This window comes from Lolium perenne, chromosome 2, assembly GCF_019359855.2.
Source record: "Lolium perenne isolate Kyuss_39 chromosome 2, Kyuss_2.0, whole genome shotgun sequence".
NCBI lineage: Eukaryota > Viridiplantae > Streptophyta > Magnoliopsida > Poales > Poaceae > Lolium > Lolium perenne.
The window spans coordinates 250,440,575-250,468,267 of record NC_067245.2 but is presented as its reverse complement, the minus strand read 5'-3'; the positions used below and the strand labels follow the sequence as shown (position 1 = coordinate 250,468,267).

At 46.6% G+C, this 27,693-nt stretch overlaps 3 protein-coding genes and 1 long non-coding RNA gene across 4 annotated transcripts in view; 2 read left to right on the top strand and 2 right to left on the bottom strand.

The window, feature by feature from the left end:
- Positions 1–16,395, top strand: part of LOC127335580 (probable inactive beta-glucosidase 14) — a 226,213-nt gene extending 209,818 nt beyond the window's left edge. Inside the window, exon 12 of the transcript XR_011752528.1 lies at positions 16,375–16,395. The gene's annotated coding sequence lies outside the window, so the exon portion shown is untranslated. The remainder of the gene's footprint in view (positions 1–16,374) is intronic.
- Positions 16,396–18,447: 2,052 nt separating this feature from the next.
- Positions 18,448–19,753, bottom strand: LOC127335574 (uncharacterized). Its single transcript, XM_051362283.2, has 3 exons — positions 19,447–19,753; positions 19,193–19,347; positions 18,448–18,805 (listed from the first exon to the last, which is right to left on the bottom strand). The coding sequence occupies exons 1-3, from the start codon at positions 19,619–19,621 to the stop codon at positions 18,653–18,655; spliced, it is 483 nt and encodes a 160-aa protein (XP_051218243.1). The 5' UTR covers positions 19,622–19,753; the 3' UTR covers positions 18,448–18,652.
- A 112-nt stretch (positions 19,754–19,865) lies between these two features.
- LOC127335575 (uncharacterized) lies at positions 19,866–23,376 on the top strand. The gene is made up of 2 exons (XR_007872876.2): positions 19,866–20,479; positions 21,524–23,376. It is a non-coding gene; the product is annotated as an uncharacterized lncRNA (long non-coding RNA).
- A 2,117-nt stretch (positions 23,377–25,493) lies between these two features.
- LOC127329297 (septin and tuftelin-interacting protein 1 homolog 1-like) lies at positions 25,494–27,179 on the bottom strand. Its single transcript, XM_051355828.1, has one exon. It carries the CDS (start codon positions 27,177–27,179, stop codon positions 25,494–25,496), a length of 1,686 nt encoding a protein of 561 aa, XP_051211788.1.
- Between the last annotated feature and the right edge of the window lie 514 nt (positions 27,180–27,693).

Here is a 27,693-nt window from a genome sequence, read left to right as displayed (position 1 = left end):
AGGAGCGGTCTCACCGTTTCCAAGGCGGCACTGGATCGAAAAAAAGAAAGGAAAGGTTTATCGTTCAAAGAGGCTGAGATGTGGGACCCATGGGCCAGCAGCGTCCTCTTAGTTTCAAAGACGTCAGGGGATAAAAAAGGCAAATAGCCAGTAATTAGGGTCAAAAATAAATCAAACAAAGAAAACTTTTACTGTTCATAGAGGCTGACAGGGACCTAAGAGCCAGCAGCGTCTCAACGTTTCAGAGGCGGCATGAGATCGAAAGAAAAAGGCAAATACCAAGAAATTATGGGTCAATAATAAATCAAACAAAGTAAAGGTTTATTGTTCATAGAGGCTGACATGTGGGACCCCTGAGCCGGCAGCGTCCCCAACGTGTTAAAGGCGGCAGGAGATCGAAAGACAAAGGCCAAAAATCAGTTGGTAAAAAAATCCAAGAAAAGAAACATTTACCATTCTGAGAGGCTGACATGCGGGACCCATGAGGCAGCAGCATCCTCAACGATTCCAAGGCGGCAGGGGATCAAAAGGGGTCAAAAATAAATCCATCATAGGAAACTTTTATTGTTCATAGAGGATGTGGGACCGACCTGCCAGTAGCGTCCTCATCGTTTCAAAGGGGGCAGGGGATCAAAAGAAAACGGCAAATAGCCAGAAATTAGGGGTAAAAAATAAATCCAATTTAGGACACTTTTATTGTTCATAGAGTATGACATGCGGGACCCATGAGCCAGCAGCTTCCTCAAAGTTTCTAAGGCGGCATGAGATCGAAAGGAAAAGGAAAGTGACCAAATATCAGGAGCCAAAAATAATCTAAGGAAAGAAACTTTATTGTGCATAGAGAATGGCATGCGGGTCCCATTTTGCAGCACCGGTCTGAAGGTTTCCAAGTCGGCATTAGATCGAAAGAAAAAGACAAGTGCCAAATATCAGGAGCCAAAAATAATCCAAGAAAAGAAACTTCTATTTTACATAGAGGATGACATGCGGGTCCCATTTTGCAGCCGCGGTCTCAATGTTTCCAAGGCGGCACATGACCAAAAGAAAAAGGAAGTAGCCAGAAATAAGGGTGTCAAAAAATCCAAGAAAAGGAATATTTCAATTGGGCTGTTTCTGGCCATCTGGGCCTTCAAACTATCCCGCTGGACGCCTTTTGACTCGTACAATTTCAGCCCATTCCAAAACAGGAAAGTCCTATGCCTCGCAAAAACAAAAAAAAACAAGGAGATTCAACATATAAGTTTGTTTATGTAAAATAAAGATTTAATTTATCCCTTTGCAATAGCTCAGAGCAAAATACACTGTTTATTGTCTGCAAAATAATCAAGATATCACATGTTTCTTAATACGAGGAGGCTGACATCGGGGACCCATGCACCAGCAGCGTCGTCAACGTTTTAAAGGCGGCAGGGATGGAAAGAAAAAATAAACCAAAAATCTGTTGGTACAAAATCCAAGAAAAGAAACATTTTCGTTCTGAGAGGATAACATGCGGGACCCATGAGGCAGCAGCATCCTCAGCGTTTAATGTTAGAGGCTGACATGTGGGACCTGTGAGCCAGCAGCGTCCTCAACATTTTAAAGGCGGCAGGAGATCGAAAGAAAAAATAAGCCAAAAATCATTTGCTATTCAAAATCCAAGAAAATAAACATTTACCGTTCTGAGAGGATGACATGCGAGACCCATGAGGCAGCAGCATCCTCAACGATTCCAAGGCTGCAGGGGATCAAAAGAAAAAAAAAAGGAAATATCCAGAAATTAATTAGGGATTCAAAATAAATCCATCAAAGGAAAGTTTTATTGTTCATAGAGGATGACATGTGGGACCGACCTGCCACCAGCGTTCTCATCGTTTCAAAGGGGGCATGAGATCAAAAGAAAAAGGCAAGTAGCCTGAAATTAGGGGTAAAAAATAACTCCAAGAAAGGAAACTTTTATTGTTCGTAGAGGATGACATGCGGGACCCATGAGCCAGCAGCTTACTTAAAGTTTCAAAGGCGGCATGAGATCGAAAGAAAAAGGCAAGTGACAAAATATCAGGAGCCAAAGATAATCCAAGAAAAGAAACTTTATTTACATAGAGGATGACATGCGGGTCCCATTTTGCAGCAGCGGTCCCAACGTTTCAAATGCGGCTTGAGATCAAAAGAAAAAGAAAGTAGCCAGAAATTAGGGGGTCAAAAAAAATCCAAGAAAATAAAGTTGATGGACATAGAGGATGACATGCGGGTCCCATGAGCTAGCAGCTTACTCAACGTTTCCAAGGCGGCAGGGGATCAAAAGAAAAAGGAAATAGCCAAAAATCAGAGGGTGAAAAAAAACAAAGAAAATGAACTTTTATACTACATAGAGGATGACATGCGGGTCCCATGAGCCAGCAGGTTCCTCAACGTTTCAAACGTGGCATGAGATCGAAAGAAAAAGGCAAGTGACCAAATATGAGGAGCCAAAAATAATTCAAGAAAATAAAGTTTTATAGTACATAGAGGATGACATGCGGGTCCCATGATCCTGCAGGTTCCTCAACGTTTCAAACGTGGCATGAGATCGAAAGAAAAAGGCAAGTGACCTAATATCAGGAGCCAAAAATAATTCAAGAAAAGAAACTTGATTGTACATAGAGGATGACATGCGGGTCCCATTTAGCAGCAGCAGTCTCACCGTTTGAGAGGCTGCGCGGGATCGAAAGAAAAAGGCAAGTGACCAAATATCAGGAGCCAAAAATAATCCAAGAAAAGAAATTTTATTGTACGTAGAGGATGACATGCGGGTCCCATTTTGCAGCAGCGGTCTCAACGTTTCCAAGGCGGCACAGAACCAAAAGAAAAATGAAGTAGCCAGAAATCAGGGGGTGAAAAAAAATCCAAGAAGAAAGATTTCAATTGGGCTGCATCTGGACATCTGGGCCTTCGAACTATCCTGCTTGGCATTTTGACTCGTACAATTTCAGCCCACTCCAAAACAGGAAAGTTCCGAATTTTCTAAAAAAATCAGGAAAGTCCTATGCTTCGCAAAGACAAAAAAACAAGGAGATTCAACATACAAGTTTTTTTATGTAAAAATAAAGATTTAATTATCCGTTTGATATAGCTCAGAGCGCAATACACTGTTTATTGTCTCGCAAAATAATCAAGATATCATATGTTTCTTGTACTGGGAGGCCGACATCGGGGACCCATGAGCCAAAGCGTCGTCAACGTTTTAAAGGCGGCGAGGGGATGGAAAGAAAAATAAACCAAAAATATGTTGGTACAAAATCCAAGAAAAGAAACATTTTCGTTCTAAGAGGATGACATGCGGGACCCATGAGGCAGCAAAGATCCTCGGCCGTTTATTGTTCATAGAGGTTGACATGTGGGACCCGTGAGCCGAGCGCCACGAACGTTTTAAAGGCTGCAGGAGATCGAAAGAAAAAATAAGCCAAAAATCGTTTGGTCAACAAAATCCAAGAAAAGAAACATTTACCGTTCTGAGAGGATGACATGCGGGACCCATGAGGCAGCAGCATCCTCAACGATTCCAAGGCGGCAGGGAATCAAAGGAAAAAAGGAAATATCCCGAAATTAATTAGGGGTTCAAAATAAATCCATCAAAGGAAACTTTTATTGTTCACAGAGGATGACATGTGGGACCGACCTGCCAGCTGCGTCGTCATCGTTTCAAAGGGGGCAGGAGATCAAAAGAAAAAGGCAAATAGCCAGAAATTAGGGGTCAAAAATAACTCCAAGAAACATAACTATTATAGTTCGTAGAGGATGACATGCGGGACCCATGAGCCAGCAGCTTACTCAACGTTTCAAAGGCGGCATGAGATCGAAAGAGAAAGGCAAGTGACAAAATATCAGGAGCCAAAGATAATCCAAGAAAAGAAACTTTATTGTACATAGAGGATGACATGCGGGTCCCATTTAGCAGCAGCGGTCTCAACGTTTCAAATGCGTCTTGAGATCAAAAGAAAAAGAAAGTTGATTGTACATAGAGGATGACATGCGGGTCCCATGAGTCAGCAGCTTACCCAACGTTTCCAAGGCAGCAGGGGATCAAAAGAAAAAGGAAATAGCCAAAAATCAGAGGGTGAAAAAAAATAAAGAAAATAAACTTTTATAGCACATAGAGGATGACATGCGGGTCCCATGAGCCAGCAGGTTCCTCAACGTTTCAAACGTGGCATGAGATCGAAACAAAAAGGCAAGTGACCGAATATCAGGATCCAAAAATAATTCAAGAAAAGAAACTTGAGTGTACATAGAGGATGACATGCGGGTCCCATTTAGCAGCAGCGGTATCACCGTTTGAGAGGCTGCACGGGATCGAAAGAAAAAGGCAAGTGACCAAATATCAGGAGCCAAAAATAATCCAAGAAAAGAAATTTTATTGTACATAGAGGATGACATGCGGGTCCCATGAGCCTGCAGGGTCCTCAACGTGGCATGAGATCGAAAGAAAAATGCAAGTGACCAAATATTAGGAGCCAAATATAATTCAAGAAAAGAAACTTGATTGTACATAGAGGATGACATGCGGGTCCCTTTTAGCAGCAGCGGTATCACCGTTTGAGAGGCTGCACGGGATCGAAAGAAAAAGGCAAGTGACCAAATATGAGGTTCCAAAAAAAATCCTAGAAAAGAAAGTTTTATAGTACATAGAGGATGACATGCGGGTCCCATTTAGCAGCAGCGGTCTCACCGTTTGAGAGGCGGCGGGGGATCGAAAGAAAAATGCAAGTGACCAAATATGAGGTGCCAAAAAAATCCAAGAAAAGAAAGTTTTATAGTACATAGAGGATGACATGCGGGTCCCATTTAGCAGCAGCGGTATCACCGTTTGAGAGGCGGCAAGGGATCAAAAGAAAAAGGAAGTAGCCAGAAATCAGGGGGTCAAAAAAAATCCAAGAATAGAAAGAATTTTGGTTCATAGAGGATGACCTGCAGGACCCATGATCCTGCATCGTAAACGGCTCGATCGGAGAGCGTTGAACGAGATGGCGCGATCGAGAAAAAAAACAATGCCAGAGAGGCTGCCATCTGGGCCCTACATCCCTCGGCGGTGCGGATTTGCGTTGACTCGGCCGGCGAACCCGAGAATTCGAGATGCACCACGTCCCGGGCCACCATACGCCACGTTTTGGCCGTCTTCGTCGGGCTAGGTGGCCTCAAAAACGAGAAAAAAACGTTTTGACATGCACAACGAACAGACCCAAAATCGTTGGCCATGGTACACTAGCAACCACGGCGCGACTTCAACTTCGTCGGTTGATACGTCTCCGACATATCGATAATTTCTTATGTTCCATGCCACATTATTGATGATATCTACATGTTTTATACACATTATATGTCGTATTTATGCATTTTCCGGCACTAACCTATTAACGAGATGCCGAAGAGCCAGTTGTTGTTTTCTGCTGTTTTTGGTTTCAGAAATCCTAGTAAAGAAATATTCTCGGAATTGGACGAAATCAACGCCCAGGGTCCTATTTTGCCACGAAGCTTCCAGAAGACCGAGGGGGAAAGGAAGTGGGGCCACGAGGCGCCGCCACAACAGGGCGGCGCGGCCTGGACTCTGGCCGCGCGGCCCTGGTGTGTGGGGCCCTCGTGTGGCCCCCCGCGTTGCCCTTCCGCCTACTTAAAGCCTTCGTCGTGAAACCCCCAGTACCGAGAGCCACGATACGGAAAACCTTACTGAGACGCCGCCGCCGCCAATCCCATCTCGGGGGATTCTGGAGATCACCTCCGGCACCCTGCCGGAGAGGGGAATCATCTCCCGGAGGACTCTTCACCGCCATGGTCGCCTCCGGGGTGATGAGTGAGTAGTTCACCCCTGGACTATGGGTCCATAGCAGTAGCTAGATGGTTGTCTTCTCCTCATGTGCTTCATTGTCGGATCTTGTGAGCTGCCTAACATGATCAAGATCATCTATCTGTAATTCTATATGTTGTGTTTGTCGGGATCCGATGGATAGAGAATACTATGTTATGTTGATTATCAATCCATTACCTATGTGTTTTTTATGATCTTGCATGCTCTCCGTTATTAGTAGAGGCTCTGGCCAAGTTTTTGCTCTTAACTCCAAGAGGGAGTATTTATGCTCGATAGTGGGTTCATGCCTCCATTAAATCTGGGACAGTGACAGAAAGTTCTAAGGTTGTGGATGTGCTGTTGCCACTAGGGATAAAACATTGATGCTATGTCTGAGGATGTAGTTATTGATTACATTACGCACCATACTTAATGCAATTGTCTGTTGTTTTGCAACTTAATACTGAAAGGGGTTCAGATGATAACCTGAAGGTGGACTTTTTAGGCATAGATGCATGCTGGATAGCGGTCTATGTACTTTGTCGTAATGCCCAATTAAATCTCACAATATTCATCATATCATGTATGTGCATGGTCGTGCCCTCTCTATTTGTCAATTGCCTGACTGTAATTTGTTCACCCAACATGCTATTTATCTTATGGGAGAGACACCTCTAGTGAACTGTGGACCCCGGTCCATTCTTTTACATCGAATACAATCTACTGCAATACTTATTTTACTGTTTTCTACAAACAATCATCATCCACACTATACATCTAATCCTTTGTTACAGCAAGCCGGTGAGATTGACAACCTCACTGTTTCGTTGGGGCAAAGTACTTTGGTTGTGTTGTGCAGGTTCCACGTTGGCGCCGGAATCCCTGGTGTTGCGCCGCACTACATCCCGCCGCCATCAACCTTCAACGTGCTTCTTGGCTCCTCCTGGTTCGATAAACCTTGGTTTCTTTCTGAGGGAAAACTTGCTACTGTGTACATCATACCTTCCTCTTGGGGTTCCCAACGAACGTGTGTATTACACGCCATCAAGCTCTTTTTCTGGCGCCGTTGCCGGGGAGATCAAGACACGCTGCAAGGGGAGTCTCCACAATCCAATCTCTTTACTTTGTTTTTGTCTTGCTTTATTTTATTTACTATTTGTTTGTTGCATTATATCAAAACACAAAAAAAATAGTTGCTAGCTTTACTTTATTTACTGTCTTGCACTTTATATCAAAAAACACAAAAAAATTAGTTGCTAGTTTTACTTTATTTACTGTCTTGCACTCTATATCAAAAACACAAAAAAATTAGTTACTTGCATTTACTTTATTTTAGTTTATTTCATCATGTTTCCTCCTAAGTTTACTCTGAAAGATATACCGGTAGGACGTGGGTCTATAATTGGGAAGGATAATATAGAAGATTTTTTCACTCATGTTAGTACCACTGAATATTTTGAAGATAGACACTTGGTAGAACTTGCTCCTACTTATAAAATTGATGTTGCTTCTTTAGTTCACATGTTGGAAACTAAATTTGTTAATCTTAATCCTATAATCCAACACATGTTTCTCACACTGGGTGATATGGAAGAAGGGGAAAAGAAAGATTTTGTATTAGAAACCCTTCTTAAAGAATTTGGGGGAGTAGCAAGAGAAGCTAGAAAAGTCTTCACTAAATATAATATGCTAGGCTCTTATACCAATTTTGCCAGTACCCTTGAAAAAATGGGAAAAGATAGACAAAAGTATACTAATCAAGTTAATTATGAGGGAGATATTAAAACCTCAATACCGTGCAAACTCCTAGGAATGTGCGAGGCACTAGAAAATAATTATGCTTGGCTTGTTCCCGAATATTTGTTTGATGAGAATAGCAAGCCTAAGACTAATGAAAAGGGAGCCTCTGAAACTTACATAGATAAGATACAATGCATGGTTGAGAAAACTCCCAACACCCCTGGTTATGATGTTGATGCTTCATCTCTTGATAACACTTGATACACACTTTCTGCGTCTAGCTGAAAGGCGTTAAAGAAAAGCGCTTATGGGAGACAACCCATGTTTTTACTACAGTATTTTTATTTTATATTTGAGTCTTGGAAGTTGTTTACTACTGTAGCAACCTCTCCTTATCTTAGTTTTGTGTTTTGTTGTGCCAAGTAAAGTCTTTGATAGTAAGGTTCATACTAGATTTGGATTACTACGCAATAACAGATTTCTTTGCTGTCACGAATTTCGACCTGCCTCTATGTAGGTAGCTCAGAAAAATATGCCAATTTACGTGCGTGATCCTCAGATATGTACGCAACTTTCATTCAATTTGGGCATTTCCATTTGAGCAAGTCTGGTGCCATTTTAAAATTCTTCTTTACGAACTGTTCTGTTTTGACAGATTCTGCCTTTTATTTCGCATTGCCACTTTTGCTATGTTGGATGAATTTCTTTGATCCATTAATGTCCAGTAGCTTTGTGCAATGTCCAGAAGTATTAAGAATGATTATGTCACCTCTGAACATGTAAATTTTTATTGTGCACTAACCCTCTAATGAGTTGTTTCGAGTTTGGTGTGGAGGAAGTTTTCAAGGATCAAGAGAGGAGGATGATACAATATGATCAAGGAGAGTGAAAGCTCTAAGCTTGGGGATGCCCCGGTGGTTCACCCCTGCATATTTTAAGAAGACTCAAGCGTCTAAGCTTGGGAATGCCCAAGGCATCCCTTTCTTCATCGACAACATTATCAGGTTCCTCCCCTGAAACTATATTTTTATTCCATCACATCTTATGTACTTTGCTTGGAGCGTCGGTTTGTTTTTGTTTTTATTTTGTTTGAATAAAATGGATCCTAGCATTCATTGTGTGGGAGAGAGACACGCTCCGCTGTTGCATATGGACAAATATGTCCTTAGGCTTTACTCATAGTATTCATGGCGAAGTTTCAATCTTCTTCGTTAAATTGTTATATGGTTGGAATCGGGAAATGCTACATGTAGTAATTCTAAAACGTCTTGAATAATTTGATACTTGGCAATTGTTGTGCTCATGTTTAAGCTCTTGCATCATATACTTTGCACCCATTAATGAAGAAACACCTAGAGCTTGCTAAATTTGGTTTGCATATTTGGTCTCTCTAAAGTCTAGATAATTTCTAGTATTGAGTTTTGAACAACAAGGAAGACGGTGTAGAGTCTTATAATGTTTACAATATGTCTTTTATGTGAGTTTTGCTGCATCGGTTCATCCTTGTGTTTGTTTCAAATAACCTTGCTAGCCTAAACCTTGTATCGAGAGGGAATACTTCTCATGCATCCAAAATCCTTGAGCCAACCACTATGCCATTTGTGTCCACCATACCTACCTACTACATGGTATTTCTCCGCCATTCCAAAGTAAATTGCTTGAGTGCTACCTTTAAATTTCCATCATTCGTCTTTGCAATATATAGCTCATGGGACAAATAGCTTAAAAACTATTGTGGTATTGAATATGTACTTATGCACTTTATCTCTTATTAAGTTGCTTGTTGTGCGATAACCATGTTCCTGGGGACGCCATCAACTACTCTTTGTTGAATATCATGTGAATTTCTATGCATGTCCGTCTTGTCTGAAGTAAGAGAGATCTACCACTTTATTGGTTAGGGCATGCATATTGTTAGAGAAGAACATTGGGCCGCTAACTAAAGCCATGAATCATGGTGAAAGTTTCAGTTTTGGACATATATCCTCAATCTCATATGAGAACACTAATTGTTGCCACATGCTTATGCATTAAAGAGGAGTCCATTATCCGTTGTCCATGTTGTCCCGGTATGGATGTCTAAGTTGAGAATAATCAAAAGTGAGAAATCCAAAATGCGAGCTTTCTCCTTAGACCTTTGTACAGGCGGCATGGAAGTACCCCTTTGTGACACTTGGTTAAAATATGTGTATTGCGATGATCCGGTAGTCCAAGCTAATTAGGACAAGGTGCGGGCACTATTAGTATACTATGCATGAGGCTTGCAACTTGTAAGATATAATTTACATGATACATATGCTTTATTACTACCGTTGACAAAATTGTTTCACGTTTTCAAAATAAAAGCTCTAGCACAAATATAGCAATCGATGCTTTCCTCTTTGAAGGACCATTCTTTTACTTTTATGTTGAGTCAGTTCACCTATTTCTCTCCACCTCAAGAAGCAAACACTTGTGTGAACTGTGCATTGATTCCTACATACTTGCATATTGCACTTGTTATATTACTCTACATTGACAATTATCCATGAGATATACATGTTATAAGTTGAAAGCAACCGCTGAAACTTAATCTTCTTTTGTGTTGCTTCAATACCTTTACTTTGATTTATTGCTTTCTGAGTTAACTCTTATGCAAGACTTAGTGATGCTTGTCGTGAAAGTACTATTCATGAAAAGTCTTTGCTTTATGATTCATTAGTTTACTCATGTCATTACCATTGTTTCGATCGCTGCATTCATTACATATGTTTACAATAGTATGATCAAGGTTATGATGGCATGTCACTCCAGAAATTATCTTTGTTATCGTTTACCTGCTCGGGACGAGCAGGAACTAAGCTTGGAGATGCTGATACGTCTCCGACGTATCGATAATTTCTTATGTTCCATGCCACATTATTGATGATATCTACATGTTTTATATACATTATATGTCGTATTTATGCATTTTCCGGCACTAACCTATTAACGAGATGCCGAAGAGCCAGTTGTTGTTTTCTGCTGTTTTTGGTTTCAGAAATCCTAGTAAAGAAATATTCTCGGAATTGGACGAAATCAACGCCCAGGGTCCTATTTTGCCACGAAGCTTCCAGAAGACCGAGGGGGAAAGGAAGTGGGGCCACGAGGCGCCGCCACAACAGGGCGGCGCGGCCTGGACTATGGCCGCGCGGCCCTCGTGTGTGGGGCCCTCGTGTGGCCCCCCGCGTTGCCCTTCCGCCTACTTAAAGCCTTCGTCGCGAAACCCCCAGTACCGAGAGCCACGATACGGAAAACCTTACTGAGACGCCGCCGCCGCCAATCCCATCTCGGGGGATTCTGGAGATCACCTCCGGCACCCTGCCGGAGAGGGGAATCATCTCCCGGAGGACTCTTCACCGCCATGGTCGCCTCCGGAGTGATGAGTGAGCAGTTCACCCCTGGACTATGGGTCCATAGCAGTAGCTAGATGGTTGTCTTCTCCTCATGTGCTTCATTGTCGGATCTTGTGAGCTGCCTAACATGATCAAGATCATCTATCTGTAATTCTATATGTTGTGTTTGTCGGGATCCGATGGATAGAGAATACTATGTTATGTTGATTATCAATCCATTACCTATGTGTTATTTATGATCTTGCATGCTCTCCGTTATTAGTAGAGGCTCTGGCCAAGTTTTTGCTCTTAACTCCAAGAGGGAGTATTTATGCTCGATAGTGGGTTCATGCCTCCATTAAATCTGGGACGATGTGATGTAAAGTTCTAAGTTTGTGGATTTGCTGTTGCCACTAGTGATAAAACATTGATGCTATGTCCGATGATGTTCTGATTGATAACATTACGCACCATACTTAATGCAATTGTCTGTTGTTTTGCAACTTAATACTGGAAGGGGTTCGGATGATAACCTGAAGGTGGACTTTTTAGGCATAGATGCATGCTGGATAGCGGTCTATGTACTTTGTCGTAATGCCCAATTAAATCTCACAATATTCATCATATCATGTATGTGCATGGTCGTGCCCTCTCTATTTGTCAATTGCCTGACTGTAATTTGTTCACCCAACATGCTATTTATCTTATGGGAGAGACACCTCTAGTGAACTGTGGACCCCGGTCCATTCTTTTACATCGAATACAATCTACTGCAATACTTGTTTTACTGTTTTCTGCAAACAATCATCATCCACACTATACATCTAATCCTTTGTTACAGCAAGCCGGTGAGATTGACAACCTCACTGTTTCGTTGGGGCAAAGTACTTTGGTTGTGTTGTGCAGGTTCCACGTTGGCGCCGGAATCCCTGGTGTTGCGCCGCACTACATCCCGCCGCCATCAACCTTCAACGTGCTTCTTGGCTCCTCCTGGTTCGATAAACCTTGGTTTCTTTCTGAGGGAAAACTTGCTACTGTGTACATCATACCTTCCTCTTGGGGTTCCCAACGAACGTGTGTATTACACGCCATCATCGGCCATGGCAACTTTTCTTGTAGTGCCTCTGGATGCCGCGTGGGTCGCCCTTGAGGACGAGGACGAACTCGAACAGCACGCCCGGCTCCACGTCCATCTCCGACGATGAAGACGACGGCGTGGCAGGCGACGGCGAGCATGCAGCTCTGCCGCGGCCATGACCACGACCACAGCCGCGAGCTCGGCCTCCGCCTCTACCAGACATGGCGTCGACTCTTGTTGAGATGGTGGCGGTTAGGGTTGGGGAGAGAGGCGCTAGGGTTTGTGTGTGAGAGGGACGATGAGAGGCGGCCCTTTTTATAGGCCGGAGGGAGGCGGGGGAGCGGTGGCGCTCATTAACGCCAGCACGCAAAGCTAGACGGGACGAGACGCGTCGTTGTGCCTCTGCGGGAACTGCACCGTCGTTGCGCGCCAATAACTTCCGTCGCGAGGTAGGCGACGGTTAGGTTAAAATTTATTGTGCCGCTGACGGGTCAGCCCCGCCACTCCCCGCCTCGCTTTTCGGTGTGTCCGGCATCCCCGGTGCGTCCCCTGTGGGGCGGGGACGGGCTCGGGGCGCCGGACACCGTATCGGGGCGCGCCGGACAAAATTCGGCTTTGGGGGACGCGACTGGAACCGTTTTTCGGTCCGGCGCGCCCCAAATTGCTTTGGGGACCAAACTGTCCCCAAACACATCCGGATCGAGTATTTGGGAGACGTGTTTCATTCGTGCCGCGTTTGGGGGACATCGCTCCACAGTCGCGTCCCCCAAACGCCGCCCCCAAACTTTAAAATACTTATTTTTTATTTAGTATATAGAAGAAATATGTAGGTTAAATAACGCTGATAATATTCAAAGCGGTGCAACATACACAAATTACATATAAAAACTTGAAAAATATAAACAAATTTACACATAAAAATTTGAACTACTTCTTCTTTGATGGCCCCGCCTCGTCGTCCTCACGGTGGCGCTTCCTGCTCGTCACCTCTTTCGAACAGGCGGTGTCATCCGACGCATCGGAGGAACTTGTATCCTCCTCGTTGTCGACGGAGCTCGCCGGCTGCGCCTTCCGCTTCGCTTTCGCCTCCGCCTTCGCCCGGGCCGCCACCGCCACCTCAGCCTTTTCCTCCTCCTCGGCCTCCTCCTCCTCCTCCTCCTCCTCCTCGGCATCCCATTCCTCGGCGCTGTCCGGCGGCGTGGAATCATCGCCGCTGCTGGGCGTCCGGACTCTGTCCCACCAATGGAGCCATCCTAGAGACTTGCCCTCGTTGTCGGTGTCTGATGAAAGCCCGGAGAGGTCGCTCATTGTGAGAAGCTTGGATGAATGGCGGCCATTTGAAGATCCGAAAACGCCTACGTACGGGTCTTATTGAGCGCGGATGAACGGCGGCACAGATATCCAAGAGACCGGCGGTTGCTCTTCTGCAGAGTTCGCGCTCCATTCCGGAGGTTCGCGCGTCGATCAACGCGGTTGCCAATGCGACGGTTCCACTTGCCGGCAACTGCATCATCCCTAGGTAGGCGGCGGTTGAGCGTCTGTCCGTGAGTCACTGACGGGTCAGCCCCGCGTCGTTTCGCCTCGCTTTTCATTGTGTCCGGCGTGCCCGGAACGTCCCCTGTGGGGCGGGGACGGGCTTGGGGCGCCGGACACCGTATCGGACCGCGTCGGATAAAAAACGGCTTTGGGGACGTGGCTGAAAACGTTCTTTTATCCGGCGTGCCCCGCGCTTTGTGGGACGCGACTGGAGATTCTCTAAATCATTATTCAATATGGTAGATGAAAGATTGCATCTTTTCATCGTGTGAACTGGATGCTACCGATGGGGATGCACGAGTGGCTAGTTTGGTTGAAAGAGATGGGGTGCGTATCGGTAAAGAGGTAACCATAAAATTGCTAAACATTAATTCATGCCAGGTCCAGATTTCAAAACATGATTGAAAAAAAAGCAACAATAAATAGTGATCGTAGTCTCACTCATGCAGACGGGAGCACCATTCTTTTATGACGTTCCACATGGGCTGGAAGAGGTGGTTATGTAGTACAAACAAAGATACAATAATACAGCAACATATATCACAGAAAATGGCGTGACTCTCTCTTGCCTTTTTTTAGCAAACATGCAACCTTTATTATTAATCAATCAAGGTTACATCATCCACCAGTTGTGGATATAAGAACAGGGGCGGTTCAGCTAACCATACATTAGTTTCATAATCCTCTACTGATCTAGCTAAGACATCTGCCACCTTTGAAGCTTGAATAATCTGTTTTGCCAGTTGGGTAGGACACTGCCTATTTGGCTGATGCTCACAAGTTCACAAACAATCAGAACATTTTCTCTCTATTTGGAAGCAAATTTTTTATTCAGTCTTTCCAGAATTACAGCCAATTCGGTCAGAACCAGTTTAAATGGAGCTTGTCTATTATTGCAATGTTATAGTCTACAGAATAACAATGCGTGTGACATATGTGCAAGCTAATTCACATTGTCAGGTTATGCTCAAGCAAGCAATAGCAGCCTGGCTGCTAATGATTTTACCAGTGACACAGGAAGAATAAATTATATCAGTGGCTACCTCAAATTTTTAGGGCATCTCCGACCGAGCGACCCATCCCGCGCCCGCGCGTCCGGATGAGCCGGACAAAAACCCGGCCCAGCGCGCGGACCCATCCCTAAAACGGATGGCCGCGACGTCCGGGACGACCCAAACCCGGCCCGAATCCGGGACGAGTTTGCGTGGCCGCGGACGCCGATGGCTGGCCGCTCGCGTCCGCCCCTTGTCCGCCCCTGGCCCGCATGTCATAGGCAGAAATATTTTTTCTTCATTAAAAAGGTACCCATTACATTTTTTTTTAATCTACTACTCCTATCCTAATACGTACGGGGCCGACAGCCTCGCCGGCGACTCCTCGCCGACGCGCCGTCGGGGCAGTGGATTTCACTCGACGCGGGTGGCCTGTACGCGTGAGGATTCCACTCCAGCTTACAAGCTGGGTGGCGCGGTGGAGGCCTTCATCCTCCTTCTTTCCGTCCTCGTGCCTCGGGCGCGCTCGCGCTCCGCCTCCTGCGGCGGCACCATCCGCTTCCCGCATAGCTCCAGCTCCTGCAGGGCGGCGCGTTCCACAGCGGTCCGCGCCTCAAGGCGGACGCGGCCGGCGGCCTGGGCCTCGTGGTTCTCGTTCCGCCGGCGCATGCGCTCTTGTCGGCCGCGCTCCGCCGACGCAGCAGTCTCCCGGTCGCGCCGCTCGGGCGAGGGCAGCTGGATGAGGTGGCGGGCTGCTCGCATAGCGAGGAGCTGGTTCTTCTGGCCGAGGAGGTCGCCTAGTCGGCGGCGGCCGGCCCGGCAGGTGGCCTCGTGCTCCTTCGTCACGCGTGTGAGGTCGGCGAGACGCTCCTCGATGGCGGCGTTGATGTTCGCCAGCGCGAGGTCCTCCGCGTCGACGAGCTCCTCCTCTGCGGCGGCCCCCTCCTCCGCGGCCTCGTACCACCCGTCCGCGGTCTCGTGCCAGCCGTCCGCGGCCGCCTCCACCATCTCCGCGTCCTCTTCCTTCTTCGCCGCCGCCTCGGCAGCGACGCGGAGCGCCTCGTCGTCGGCGACCCACCGCGCGTCCGCGCGCTCCTCCTCCTCCGTCAGCGGGAACCTAGCCCGGGCGGCGAGGGAGAGCTTGGCACACGTGGCCTGCAGAGTGCGCGGCATGGCAACGGAGAGGGCGCCAGAGAAGGTGGAGGGGAGAGGACGCCGGAGCGGGTGTGATGAGATCTGTGAGACCGCCGCCGTCTTTTATAGCCGGCGGCCTTGGGCGGGAAAGTTGGGCGCGAGCGCGCGCCAATGGCTTTTTCGCACGCGCGGGAACCTTGGTGTGCGCGGGAACTTTCCCGCGCGTTCTACCGCCCGCCATTGCTGTCCCGTCGAGGCCTGCCATGGCGCAGCGCCGCGCAAGGAAGATGAACCACGTGGCGTCTTTTTGGATCGCCGCGTTGGGCGCAGCGTGCGACCCAACCGGACACGCGGGCGCGGGCCGCTGTCCGGGTGTCTGCTCGGTCACCCAAACGGCCCAAAACGGACGGCCCAGCGCGTCCGTTTGGGTCGCTCGGTTGGAGATGCACTTAGCCTCTGCAATAAGGTAACGTGTCAACTGGATACTCCATGCATAAATTTGGCTTCCAACTGTGCATTAGATTATTAGATGGGTTCCTGGAATATTCAGCATTAACACTCGATAGCAAAGTATAGTCTGTTGACCAGTTTTCAGAAGGCAATGGTTGATTGACCTTACCTGATGCTCTGTTCTTATGTTATAATTGTTGTTATGACAGTGCTATCAAATTGTTATTATGGCTACTCTTGCTTCAGTCTCTGAATACCAACATGTCACTTTTCTTTGTCAAAAAATTGAAGGAAAGGAGCTGATGTACGTGGTTACTTTGTGTGGTCTCTTATTGACAACTTTGAGTGGACGTTTGGATACACAGAAAGGTTCGGATTCTACCATGTCGACTTCAGGACACAGAAGAGGACACCAAAATTATCAGCTCAATGGTACAGGAAGTTCCTCAAAGGTTCACTTCTGAAGAGTGAATTTCAAAATGGATCCCAGCTGCAGCAGTGCACTTCTTGAGGCACTCGTCACTGTTTTCCTCGCCTGACTATTATGTAAACATCATGCTTAACATGTTGATCAGCCTATAATTTGTTCTTCTGCGCGCTAAAACTGGATATAATATGGAACTGCCAACTGGATGTAAGGGGAAATATTTTTTGATGCTTAGTCTTGCAGAAATGCAATCCATGCGTGTCGGACAATGTGAAGTTGTACTTGCAAGGCATCTGTATGTGTGCAAATAAATGACCAGTATTCAGGTCAGTGTTCTATGAACATGGACATATTTATGCGTCTGAATAAACCATGCATGGTGCAAATTATGAATGGTTTTCTAGTTACGCTGTAAGGTCACTACAGGGGCAGCAAAATTGTCTGCAAATTGGCATAGTAAGTTTATAAAGGCTATTAGCAGATAGAGATGCCATATGAAGAGCCCCCTATGAATTCTGCATCTTAGCAGCATTGAAGCACAAAATTGTCAATGTTCATGTGTGTACATGTTGTATGTACATGATGTGGTGAAGCGATGCATTTAGATTTCCTATTTCATGACTATTACACAAGCATGGTTTAGCTCTATCTGTATCTATATAGATTTCCTATTTGCAGTGCGATAATGATGATAACTGAACAACCCTCATGTTTTGATCTCTTTTTAGTCATTCAAGGTACGCTAAAAAGGGCAATAGCACCACCATAGTAGAATAGCAGTTTCATGCTACCGAAACAATGACATATTTGAGATTACCGCACATACTTGGGATACACAATAGGAAATGTCTATTGTCATGTAAACTACTGCAGGAAAGGAGCAGATGTGCCAGATAATTTTGCCTAGAGGTAAATTTGAATGGCTTTCTGGTTACACTAACAGACACATAAAATTCTCCACATATGAGGAGTCCCTCTGAATTATTTGTATTCCTAGCATTATAAAGTACAGATTTATCTCTGTTCATATGTGACTATGTGTACTGGTTGTATGTACATGATTTGGTAAAAAAAAATTATATCCCCATTTACCTGGTGAATTCCTTATGTTGCTGTATAACTATGCTCCAACTCCAACAGTTCATCACATCTGCAGCTAAAAAAAATCAACAAAGTGAACTAGAAGTTGCAATATGATCAATGGATAGTTTATGTGTTACAATGTAATGATAATACATAATTCAGTTACATAATTAACTGTACTATCTTTGCTCGATGATTTTGGTAAATTTTCAAGATCACCAGTGAATACATTGCCATCTTATCAGCAAGAACTTCCAAAAAATCATCTGCACTACTTCTGTTGAATACCTGCACTTTAGGTATTCATAGTGGAGTAAAGCATCCTGAGTTTGTAACACAAATCACAAATTCTTGAAATCATACAAAGAACATGTCTTAGGTAAGTACAAATATCAAATCTGCTGCATACACAATCCAGTTAGCCCCAGTTTCTCTTAGGCATATCATATTTCATAGAATAAAGACACCGAGAATTGGATGCAAAGGTCACTAATAGAAGGGAATGTCAGTCCAAGTTCAGGGTTCCACTGTTTCAGTTATTCTGATGATTGAATCACTCTTTCACAAGACCCATTTGAAGTTTCTCAAGAAAGATAATGCGATGGATTTTGAAATACAGATATACATCAAGATAACCACTATTTCCGGCTTTCAAGATTGTTTGAAGCTGTTCCCTGAAAACATATTACATGGAACAGTATCATAGTGCTAATACAGAACTTTTCTTCACACAATCTGTAGTAAGCTAATAGATTTCATCCCACCATCTGTGAAACTGTACCATAGATAAATATAAATGAAATGTTGGATATCCACTATGAAATAGAACGGCATCATAGAGCTAGTACAGAAAGTTATCGCCAATCTGTAGCGAACTAATAGACTTTATCCATTCATTTGTGAAATTGTACCACAGATGTTACTAAGTGAAAAGCTTGATTTTCGCTATCAAATAAAGGACAATTTGATCGATACATATCTCATAAGACAATATCTTCACCTTGTCTGAGCAAAAAAGTGTGTCTACATGCAGCAGAAACTCTTCATCGTCAACTATAACTATTCTCCCTGTGTGGGTGTAGTAGGAGGGGACGAAGGCGCAGGCGTCGAAATGGTTGTCGAAGGTCCCCTTAGAGTCTTTGGGCCCTTGTCATCAACGACCTCCACAGCAGCTCTCTCCTTGGCTTTTTGGGCCCTCTGAACTACTTCCTCCTGTATTTAGAGTTATCCCCCAATTAGAAGTGCGAACTATCCAGTGAAGTTCAGAGAAGCAAATGAAGTGCATAACAACAGTAAATCGTAAATATAAATTATACAGCGATCAGCAATGATTAATCGCTGAAAATAGTTGGATTATATGACATTGAACTAGACATGAATAAATTAAAGTATAGAGGAGCTCTGCCCTAGAGCGAATTCAAATCAAGTTCAGAACTTTTTAGTTGCCATTGAGAATTCACAAGCTTAACTGCTACCACCTGGCGTAAGGAGCATATAAAAGTTCTCAAGTAGCTAGATTGAACGTAATGCCAGTTTCACAATTCCATGGCAACACACTTTGCTATATCCCCGGAGGTCTGGGTGTGCACTATGCAGTACCTGGAATTCCTGGACCTGCTTCTGCTGCTCCGCCTGCCACTGCCCGACGACGCTGAACACCTCGCCCACCACCGACTCGGCCCTCTCGGTGAGCGCCTCCGCCAAGGCCTTCCCGAGGAAGAAGGCGTCGAGGACCGCCTTGCTCTCGTTATCACCTAGTACACGAACAACAAGAACCACGGAGTCAGTACGAAATGCCTGTCTGTACCAAGAAAGGCGGCGGCAGCTTCCGGCCGCGAATACCGAGGGCTTACCTGCTTTGGGGTCGGGACGTGTGCCGCCGCCGTTGCCGCTGCTACTCCTGGCCGCGAACCTGGGGAGCTGTTTGACGGAAGAAGAGGGGAAAGCGCTGCGGGAGCGGCGGGCCGGGAGAGAGACGCGGCAGGTGGGCGAGAGAGCCGCCGCCGGCGCTGTTACTACGGGCGCCATGTCGGCCGGCCTTGCCCGTGCTCTGGTGGAGTCGCGGGGTCTTCCTGCAGCGGTGGTTGGGAATCGCCGTCCAGGCCACCGGCGGACGCGAAGCCACGGATTGGGGGCAATCGAGGAAAAAAAAAGACGCCTTTCCCGGATTTGTTTTTCTCATTATTTGTCTGGTGTGCTACAGAAACAGGGGCAGTTCTGTAATTACACCGAGGCATCGTCCTCAAGCCGAAGCTCCAGTTTGGCTCTTCCTGGGTGGTATCAGGTGTGGCTGTCTCGCCTCTAGCCTGCAGCTCCTCCTTCCTTTCCAATGCCGGCAAGATCAGCTCGCTGTTCGCCCTTTTCACCATCGCCTCCACTGCAAGATTGCAAGGTCATAGAGAAGCTGTGAGTGAAGCAGACACAGGAAGAGGCGGCAGGAGGTGACGCAAACCAACTGTTTGATGAAATGCCGGCTTCATGGAATTAAGTTGATCTTGCCTGAAGAAGCTAAAAGCTGTGGTCTCTGTTCTGTTGTGACTGTCATGAACCAGGCGGTGTTGGCAAGATTACTCTAAGCTCAGCACATACACAATGATAAGAATGCCAGCTCCGAGTTTGAAATGAAGATGTGGGTACAGTTTGGTCTCTTCGAAGCTCGCTGAAGGCCCTGAGATGAACTAATTGCATAGTTGGTCTGGCCAGAGTGGGGCAAGGACTACTGACTGATCTGTAGCAGACGAAGAGGGTCGTGCTGAAGATATTGCTTGCAACTACTTTGATGACCTATTCACCTATAAAGCAGGGCGAGAGCCTGTTTCGAGAGGAGTACTTTGATGACCTTGTCATTTTGTCAATTTTATTCAGAGATTGCTATCTTGAGGAAAGGTACTGTAATGTTATTTTTCTGCAAGTCCCTGGAATTTTTATTAATGACTCATAATTATGGTACACGCCTTTGCCATGTTTCTAATTCTTACTTCCTAGATATCCCTATCAGCCTATGGATAAAGACTAAATATCTTCTCACAAAAACTCTCGAAATCATGTGTAGAAGCCCTAAAACTTCTGAAAACATATGTATGGGGTGGTTATACTAACAAACGACGGAGTTTTCATGGAGAGGGTAATTTCCACTGGATACCTTCCCAAGGATGGGATAAGGTAATCATTCTGGATATATAGAGATTAAGCTGAACTAGTAGTCATGCAATGATGGAACCTCCCCCATCAGGGTGCCAAAACACTTCTGGCAAGAAACTAACCAAACAGAGGAGGCGCGCATATTGGTCATGAAATCAGCAAGGTATACTATTCTAATGATGGTTTGGTTAAATAGGCTATTACTCAGAATATTTCTTGTTCATACTGGTCATGAAATCAGCAAGGTTGGGCAATACATATTATGCAATCTACGATTAGATAGGTAACAAAACCATTGAAGAAATTCTAATGATTACATTATATCGACGTGGTATACAATTGTATTAGAAATAATCGCACAATTATGTGGCCATTCAAAATAGTTTATATAATACCATAGCATTTCGACGCCTTGAATGTGTGAAACTGTGAATGCAGCTTCAGTGCTTCTGCACAGTGTCACGTAAGTTTGAGTGCTGCTATCAGTTAATGTCACATGAAATTTGAATTTAGTGTATTATCTCCTCGGTGATTGTAATTAAGAGAACCACTACAATTGATAACTCATGGTTCTCTTCACTCTCCAAGCCAGTAAATTAGTCAGCTTTTTTATTGCCAGTTCGGACGTCCTGCAATTATTACCGAATGAGTACTTCTTATGGTTATAACTCAGTGGCATCAAACTTTGTTTAGCCAAGCCATGCATATCTTCATATGTAGGTTACAATTTTCAACCAGCCGTGTTAGGTCAAGAGATCCCCTTCTAACCATATATTCTTTAATTTGCAGGTTCCTACTGTTTAAAACTTTTAATGGAGGTAATGACAATCAGTTCTAATCATGCTGTTGTGTGGGTATATACTGTTTTATTGTTTGTAATGACTACATGCTTTAATCATATTCCTAATTTGATGGTTTGTGCTGATTTAAGAACCTTCAGTATGTACCCTAGCACTTCTTACGGCAAGCATGTCATGCATGATCTTTATCATGAGCTTGCTGAGTATGTATCAACCAAATAGCATTCCAGAATAGAAGAAAATACAATGACATGCAAAGTAGATAAAGCTCCAATGGAGTCTCATTCCAATAGCCAATAATAAAATAATCCAATCACTCTAGCCCGCGAACCATCTTGGTTGTTAAATAAACTGAACACGAGGAGCAATGTATTTTACTCCCTCCGTCCCAAGAACACGAGCGAGTACCTATTAGAAAAGATGAAGGAAATTATAGTAGTGCATAAAGTTGCCAAATCTTTCTTCTAAAATTTATCCTCATTAATTTAAATGAATAACTGAAATTTACGCCGCAGACACTGTTTTGAAGAAGTATTCATCAACTGTTACTACATTTTTTTTACTTGTCTACTGTCTAGCTTCTGCTGCTTTTCTGTGACATGCCTTGACCATTAACTTTCTTTAGGCATACCAGTAGTATTTATTTCAATGCATGTGGTAACCTTACCTATCTCTGCACTTGATTTCATTGAGCCAACCTTCGTCATCTTCCATTTGTGCAACTGCTATTTGTTCCCAGTTCTACTTGCCACTAGCTAAAGTCAAAGATAAACCAGGCGAATTATTGGAGTTCACGATATCCCCTCTTCAAGTTGCATACAATGAACCTCATGTGTCCCAACAGTCTTAGTCGATTATCTCTTCTCAAGGGATCAAATTCCTCGCTAATATAAGGCATCTTGAAGTATACATGGGTAGCTTGAAATTCTGCATGCCATGTGGAATTAGCAAATTATCAAGTCTCCAAACAATGGTTGGTAATGACTGAGGTAGTTGTAGCACTGATGACTAGTTCAAATCTTCAAGAAGAGTCACACATCTCAGGAACTGGAATGTTACCAGGGTGTAAATTCTTACAGAAACTAGATAAGCAAATCGGATCATAAGCTAGAAAGTAAATCATGTAGATTGATATCCCACTGATCTTCCATTTTATTCCATATTTGCTGATAAGGCATCTATGTTGGATACCCTCAAGCGTCATCCTGGTCTAGAGGAACTAGTTATGATGCGTTTTTCTGTGCCAGGTTTCCCTATGGCCTTTCCTTTATAGAGCTCAATGCTTGTGAGAATTGTAATGCTCTGACTTTTCTTGGTCTATTATCTTTGGCATCGTTTGTTCTGTTCACTCACAGGCTTAAAGAATGTGAGATGAATCTTTTTTTTTTTGTAAATATGGGGACACTAACTGCAGTGGCTGTGGTTCCAACACAGCAGAGCCTTACCATTGTTGGAGACACCGAAGATCACAAACATGGTGTCTTTGGGAACAATGGGAGGAAACTGAAGCAACGGCATCTTACCATTCTGAGATGTTAGCAATGAGGGGCTTTCCCAATATTCAGGCTTTGAAAATCTGCAAACAGAAAATTGCAAGAATCTGCTTGAATTACAAAATTTCTTGAACCTCCAACGTATTAAAATGGAGTCTCTGTGGTGTGTTAACAGTATCCTGCAACTGCATCTTATTTTCATATTGAGTCAGCAATCCTTCTTTTTTTAGGGAAAAGAGTCACAAGGAATACATAGCAATGAAATATCTCGGATTATGTCCCCCTTTGGACTTCACAGATTGAGATTAAAGAAACAGCCATTGCATAAGGCCTCAGGGTTGAAAATTTCGGTTTAAGCACCCACCAGCTGTTCTTATGCAGATCTATTTGGCTTCTCAACTTGATACATGTAATGAAGAAAGTTACAACTTTTTCATCTATTTCAGTTTTCAGAACAAATCTGTGAACAGGCTGAGCCTAAGGAGATTGACTTGTTTGCATGGAATACTGATTATAAAGTTGTTTAGATGACAATCTTTTGATTCCATACACTGGATAAGGCGAGCAAAATTCAAGATCTTCAGAAGTTCTTGTCTTGAGTAATCCACGGTTACATGTAATACTACTATTCTTGAGTACTTGCATAGCGGTGATCTACATGTAAAATACGGATGGCACATGTGTTTCCAGTTGGGATCATGAGTTCGCCAAAAAATTAAGGGTTGCAATCCTTATATTTTGCACGGTCAATACATGTGGTAAATGATATCAACTAAACTCAGCTGGTGTTCTGTTTCGAAAAGACTCAGCTAGTGTCGATGTGCGTTTCTGCTACTTTGTCTACAAGTGTTTCGTTTGAGAAGAACTGACCCCTGACATTTGAGCGATACGTCGTCCCCGCCTCCGTCCCCGTTCCCCTCCTCTCTCCCGGCCCTCGCTGTCGCTCCCCGCGGGCGACAGGAGGGCCCCCAGACCCTAGCGCCCCCTCGACCCCCCCTCCGGCCTCCCCGTTCGCCGCCGTCGGCACAGGCCGTCCGGGCAAAGCCCCGGGCGGTGCCGGCGGCGGCGGGCATGCTCCTACCCGCGCGCGAGGCGGGCGACGCGGGTCGCCCGGTGCCGGCGGCGGTGCGCTCCGGTGGGCGTGGTTCCGGCGGCGGCGGCGCTCCTCCCGGTGGCGGCGGCGGGGGGTGACAGGGGGGCGCCGGCGCGGCCCCTTGGCGGCGGGGCGGCAGGGTGGTCAGCGGCGGCGCGGGCGGCGCAGCCCTGACCCAGATCTGGGCCTGTCTGGGCCCCATCTGGGCTTGGGCGGGCCTGGTCTGGCATCCCGAGGCCTGCTCCCGGCGGCTGGTGGAGCGTTTCCTGCTGAGGGTGGCTAGGACGGCGGCACGTGGACTGCAGCGCGACCACGGGAGCTTCACGAGCTCGGCGGGCTCGGCCGGGCCAGAGGGGCCTGGTTTGCTCCTGTAGCTACGTCCGGTCTGTCACCGCAGCTGGCGGTGGAGGTTGCGTCCTCCCGCGTGGCTACTGCCCAGGCTCTCCTCGGCTCGGGGTGTTTCCGATCGGTTTCGTCGGTCTTCGTCAGTGGGTCACGGTGAGACGGCGGTGGTGGTTGCGTGACCGTGGTGGCGCGAGTTGGTGGGCGGCAAGGTTGGCGGAGCATGACGGAGTGTCCGGGACCGTGGGACTTTGGGGGACGGGAGAATTCCTTGTCGGCGGCCGACACCGACGCGGTGACGCTCGCGGGCGCCACCATTCCTTCTTGAGGGGCGTCGGGGTTTCCCCTTCCCACTTCCCTTCCGCATACCGGGGGAAACCCTAGGCTTGTCCGGGCAGCAGCGTCGTCATCGTCGCATCCCTTCTTGAAGGTGCTGCCTTGGTATGCGGCGCTTCGGAGGGCTAAGCTCGTGGTGGGAATCTTCCGGATGGCGCAGCGGTTGCGGATCATCAGCGTTTTCGTCGATCCGACTTTGTCATCCTTTCTTTCTTTTTTCTTCTTCTTGTGTTTTCTTCTGGGCTTTGTTGTGCTGTTTGCCCCAGCGGTGGTCTCTATCTTGTATCAGTTCGGTGCTATATTAATATAGCGGGGCGAAAGCCTATTTCGAGGACATTTGAGCGATACACATTGTAATTTAAAGAGAAATTTGCATAGGAACAATGTGTGCGAAAAGAATTAACATTGCAACCAACACACAGAAATTAAAGATGATATTGCATTTGGATATTTGATCACACATAGGAATACATTATATCGGTCAACGGCAACTGCCGGACTTAAACAAAACCAACAAACTGGTTCTTGTTTTCGTTTCAAAGAAACGACATGGATAATTTATTGGTAAATAAAACTCGCTAGGAAGCTCAGAAGTGAAGTTCGGCTTAATTTCCATCACCGATCCTCAGTTTCCACCACGTACGGCTATATGACGACTGTACCAGCGGTACGCTTCTTCCTCAGGCGCAGCACACCTAGAGGATGCTCTTCCCCTCGGCCATACGGTTGACCATGTCGACGCCCTCCTCAAGACGCGCAAGCACGCGGTCATCGGCGAGAAGCTCCAGCGTGAAGAGGCGCTTCCAGCCTCTACACCATTCCATGGTTTCCCCGCTAGGGCGTCCCGCAGACACCAGCCAGTGGCGCAGCGCTTTCTGCCACCTGTCGAAGAAGTAGGCCTCCAGAAGCTCCACCATGTCCTCGTGGCGCACTAGCGGCGCCCACTTCATGATCTTCTTCTCGAACGAGTCATCGTCCTGCCTCGGCGCCGTGATCCGGAGCTCCAGCAGCGCATGCGCCATCCTGGGCACGACGCCGATCTCGTCGATGAACTCATCCCAGGTTGCCGGGCTGAACATGGCCTTCCACGGGGACACCCTCTCGTAGTTGGATGCCAAGGCGGAGCCGGTGTCCCATCCCCGCAGCCCTTCCTGGAGCTTGCGCCTCACGGTGGCGTACAGGCCCTCCAGCAGTGGGCCTGCAAGCCGGACCCACGGGCACACCTGAGGGTGGCAGCAGGTGGGATCCCAACAGCTCTGCGAGTCCCATGAATCCACAATGGCCGTCAGCTCCGGCATGACGACTTCTTCCAGGATGCGCTGCATGGTGGAATGGGGCAGAATGTCCTCCCACGGCTCGAGGAAGCGGAGCATCCCCTCGGGGCCCGTAGCCTTCCATCCCGACACCTTCAGGGCCGGAACCACGGTGTCGTTGATCAGCGCGGCGTACGGCGACGTGGCCGAGCCGTCGTCCATCGTGTTCTTGAGCATGGCAGCCACCTCCAGCCAGAGCGTGGGATCCAGCAGCGGCTGCCATTTCTGGAGCATGGGGCGAACCAGCGGCGCCACGATCGCGCCCGCTGCATTCGCGATGCGGTGCATCTTGTACTCCTCCGGGAACCTCTCCTTCAGCCAAGTGAACTCCCAGATCACGTCACCCGCCGCCAGCTCCCCCGTGGTGCTTTTCTCGTGGATCACGGCCACCGCCTCAGTTATAGTAGCCTTGGTGACCAGCTCCAGCGTCTCCTGATCATCCTGCCTAGTGAGGGCTGCTTCCCATTGCTGATGCACTTTGGCGAGGATCTCCTCGCAGAACTCCCGGCCTTGCTTCCGGGATCCATCGGCGTCGCCCCATTCGAAGTCCTGGTGCCGCGGTTGATAGCTTTTCTTTGCTTTCCAGCCATCTCCCCAATTGTCCGTCCACGGGTCGGTGCTGGGAAGCCCGTTGTCATACGGTGTTCCTTCCTTCTCGGCACCGACGGTGCCAAGGCCATGGTGCTTTGGTCGTTCGGGCACCTTGATTGGCGAGACGATGCCCTGCCCGTACTTGCCGAGGCCGGATCCCGGCTCGTAGTTCATCCGCCTCATCATGTTCTCGACCTTAGCGTTGGGCGCCGCGAACGACGACACGGCGCTGCGGTTGTACTTGTACAGCGAGTGCTCATGTGTAGGGTACAGATAGTTAGACGGACCTGCTGCAGAGCTTGGGGCGGCGAAATCGACGCGTCCGTGGAGGAGGAGGTCGCCAGGGCCGCGTGGCCGCTTCTTCGGCGACAGCAGACGGCTTTGATCCCCGTCGTACTGGGAGCTCGCGCCGCCGCCACCGCTCGTGTCCAACTCCTTCCCAGCCACGCTGTTGCTCCGCTCGTCAGCGCCGGCCATGACGATCGCTGGTAAGGTTGCTTTGTGGGTGGAGATTGGAGAGGGACGGGGGAGTACTGGTCGAGGTGTGTGTTGCATTTCTCCCTCTCGACATTGCTGCCCTTATATGGGAGCGCTCTGAGTATGAAACCATCGCAGAACTTGGATTTGGAAACCTAACTAACGGTAAGGAGGAGCGCGGCTGGCATCGTTCCATCGTATGACATTTGCGGAAGGAAACGAGGGAAGGAAACAAGCAAATTCGAATCACGCGCGCGCGGTTCAAAATTGCGCGGGTGCGGATGCGCGCTAGAATTGCGTGTGCGCCCGTTTTGAACTCATGAGAGATGAGATTAAAGAATTACTAGTATTACCATAGTTCGAATAGATACGTACTCCGTATCACTATACTGAACGTAGTATAAAGTTCGTGCGCAACTTCATCGCGTAATTTTTTTTCTTTTTGAGAATTTCCATTGCATGCCTATATATGAGACAGCATTCCCTGACCCAATCTGCATTTTTTTTTTTGGAT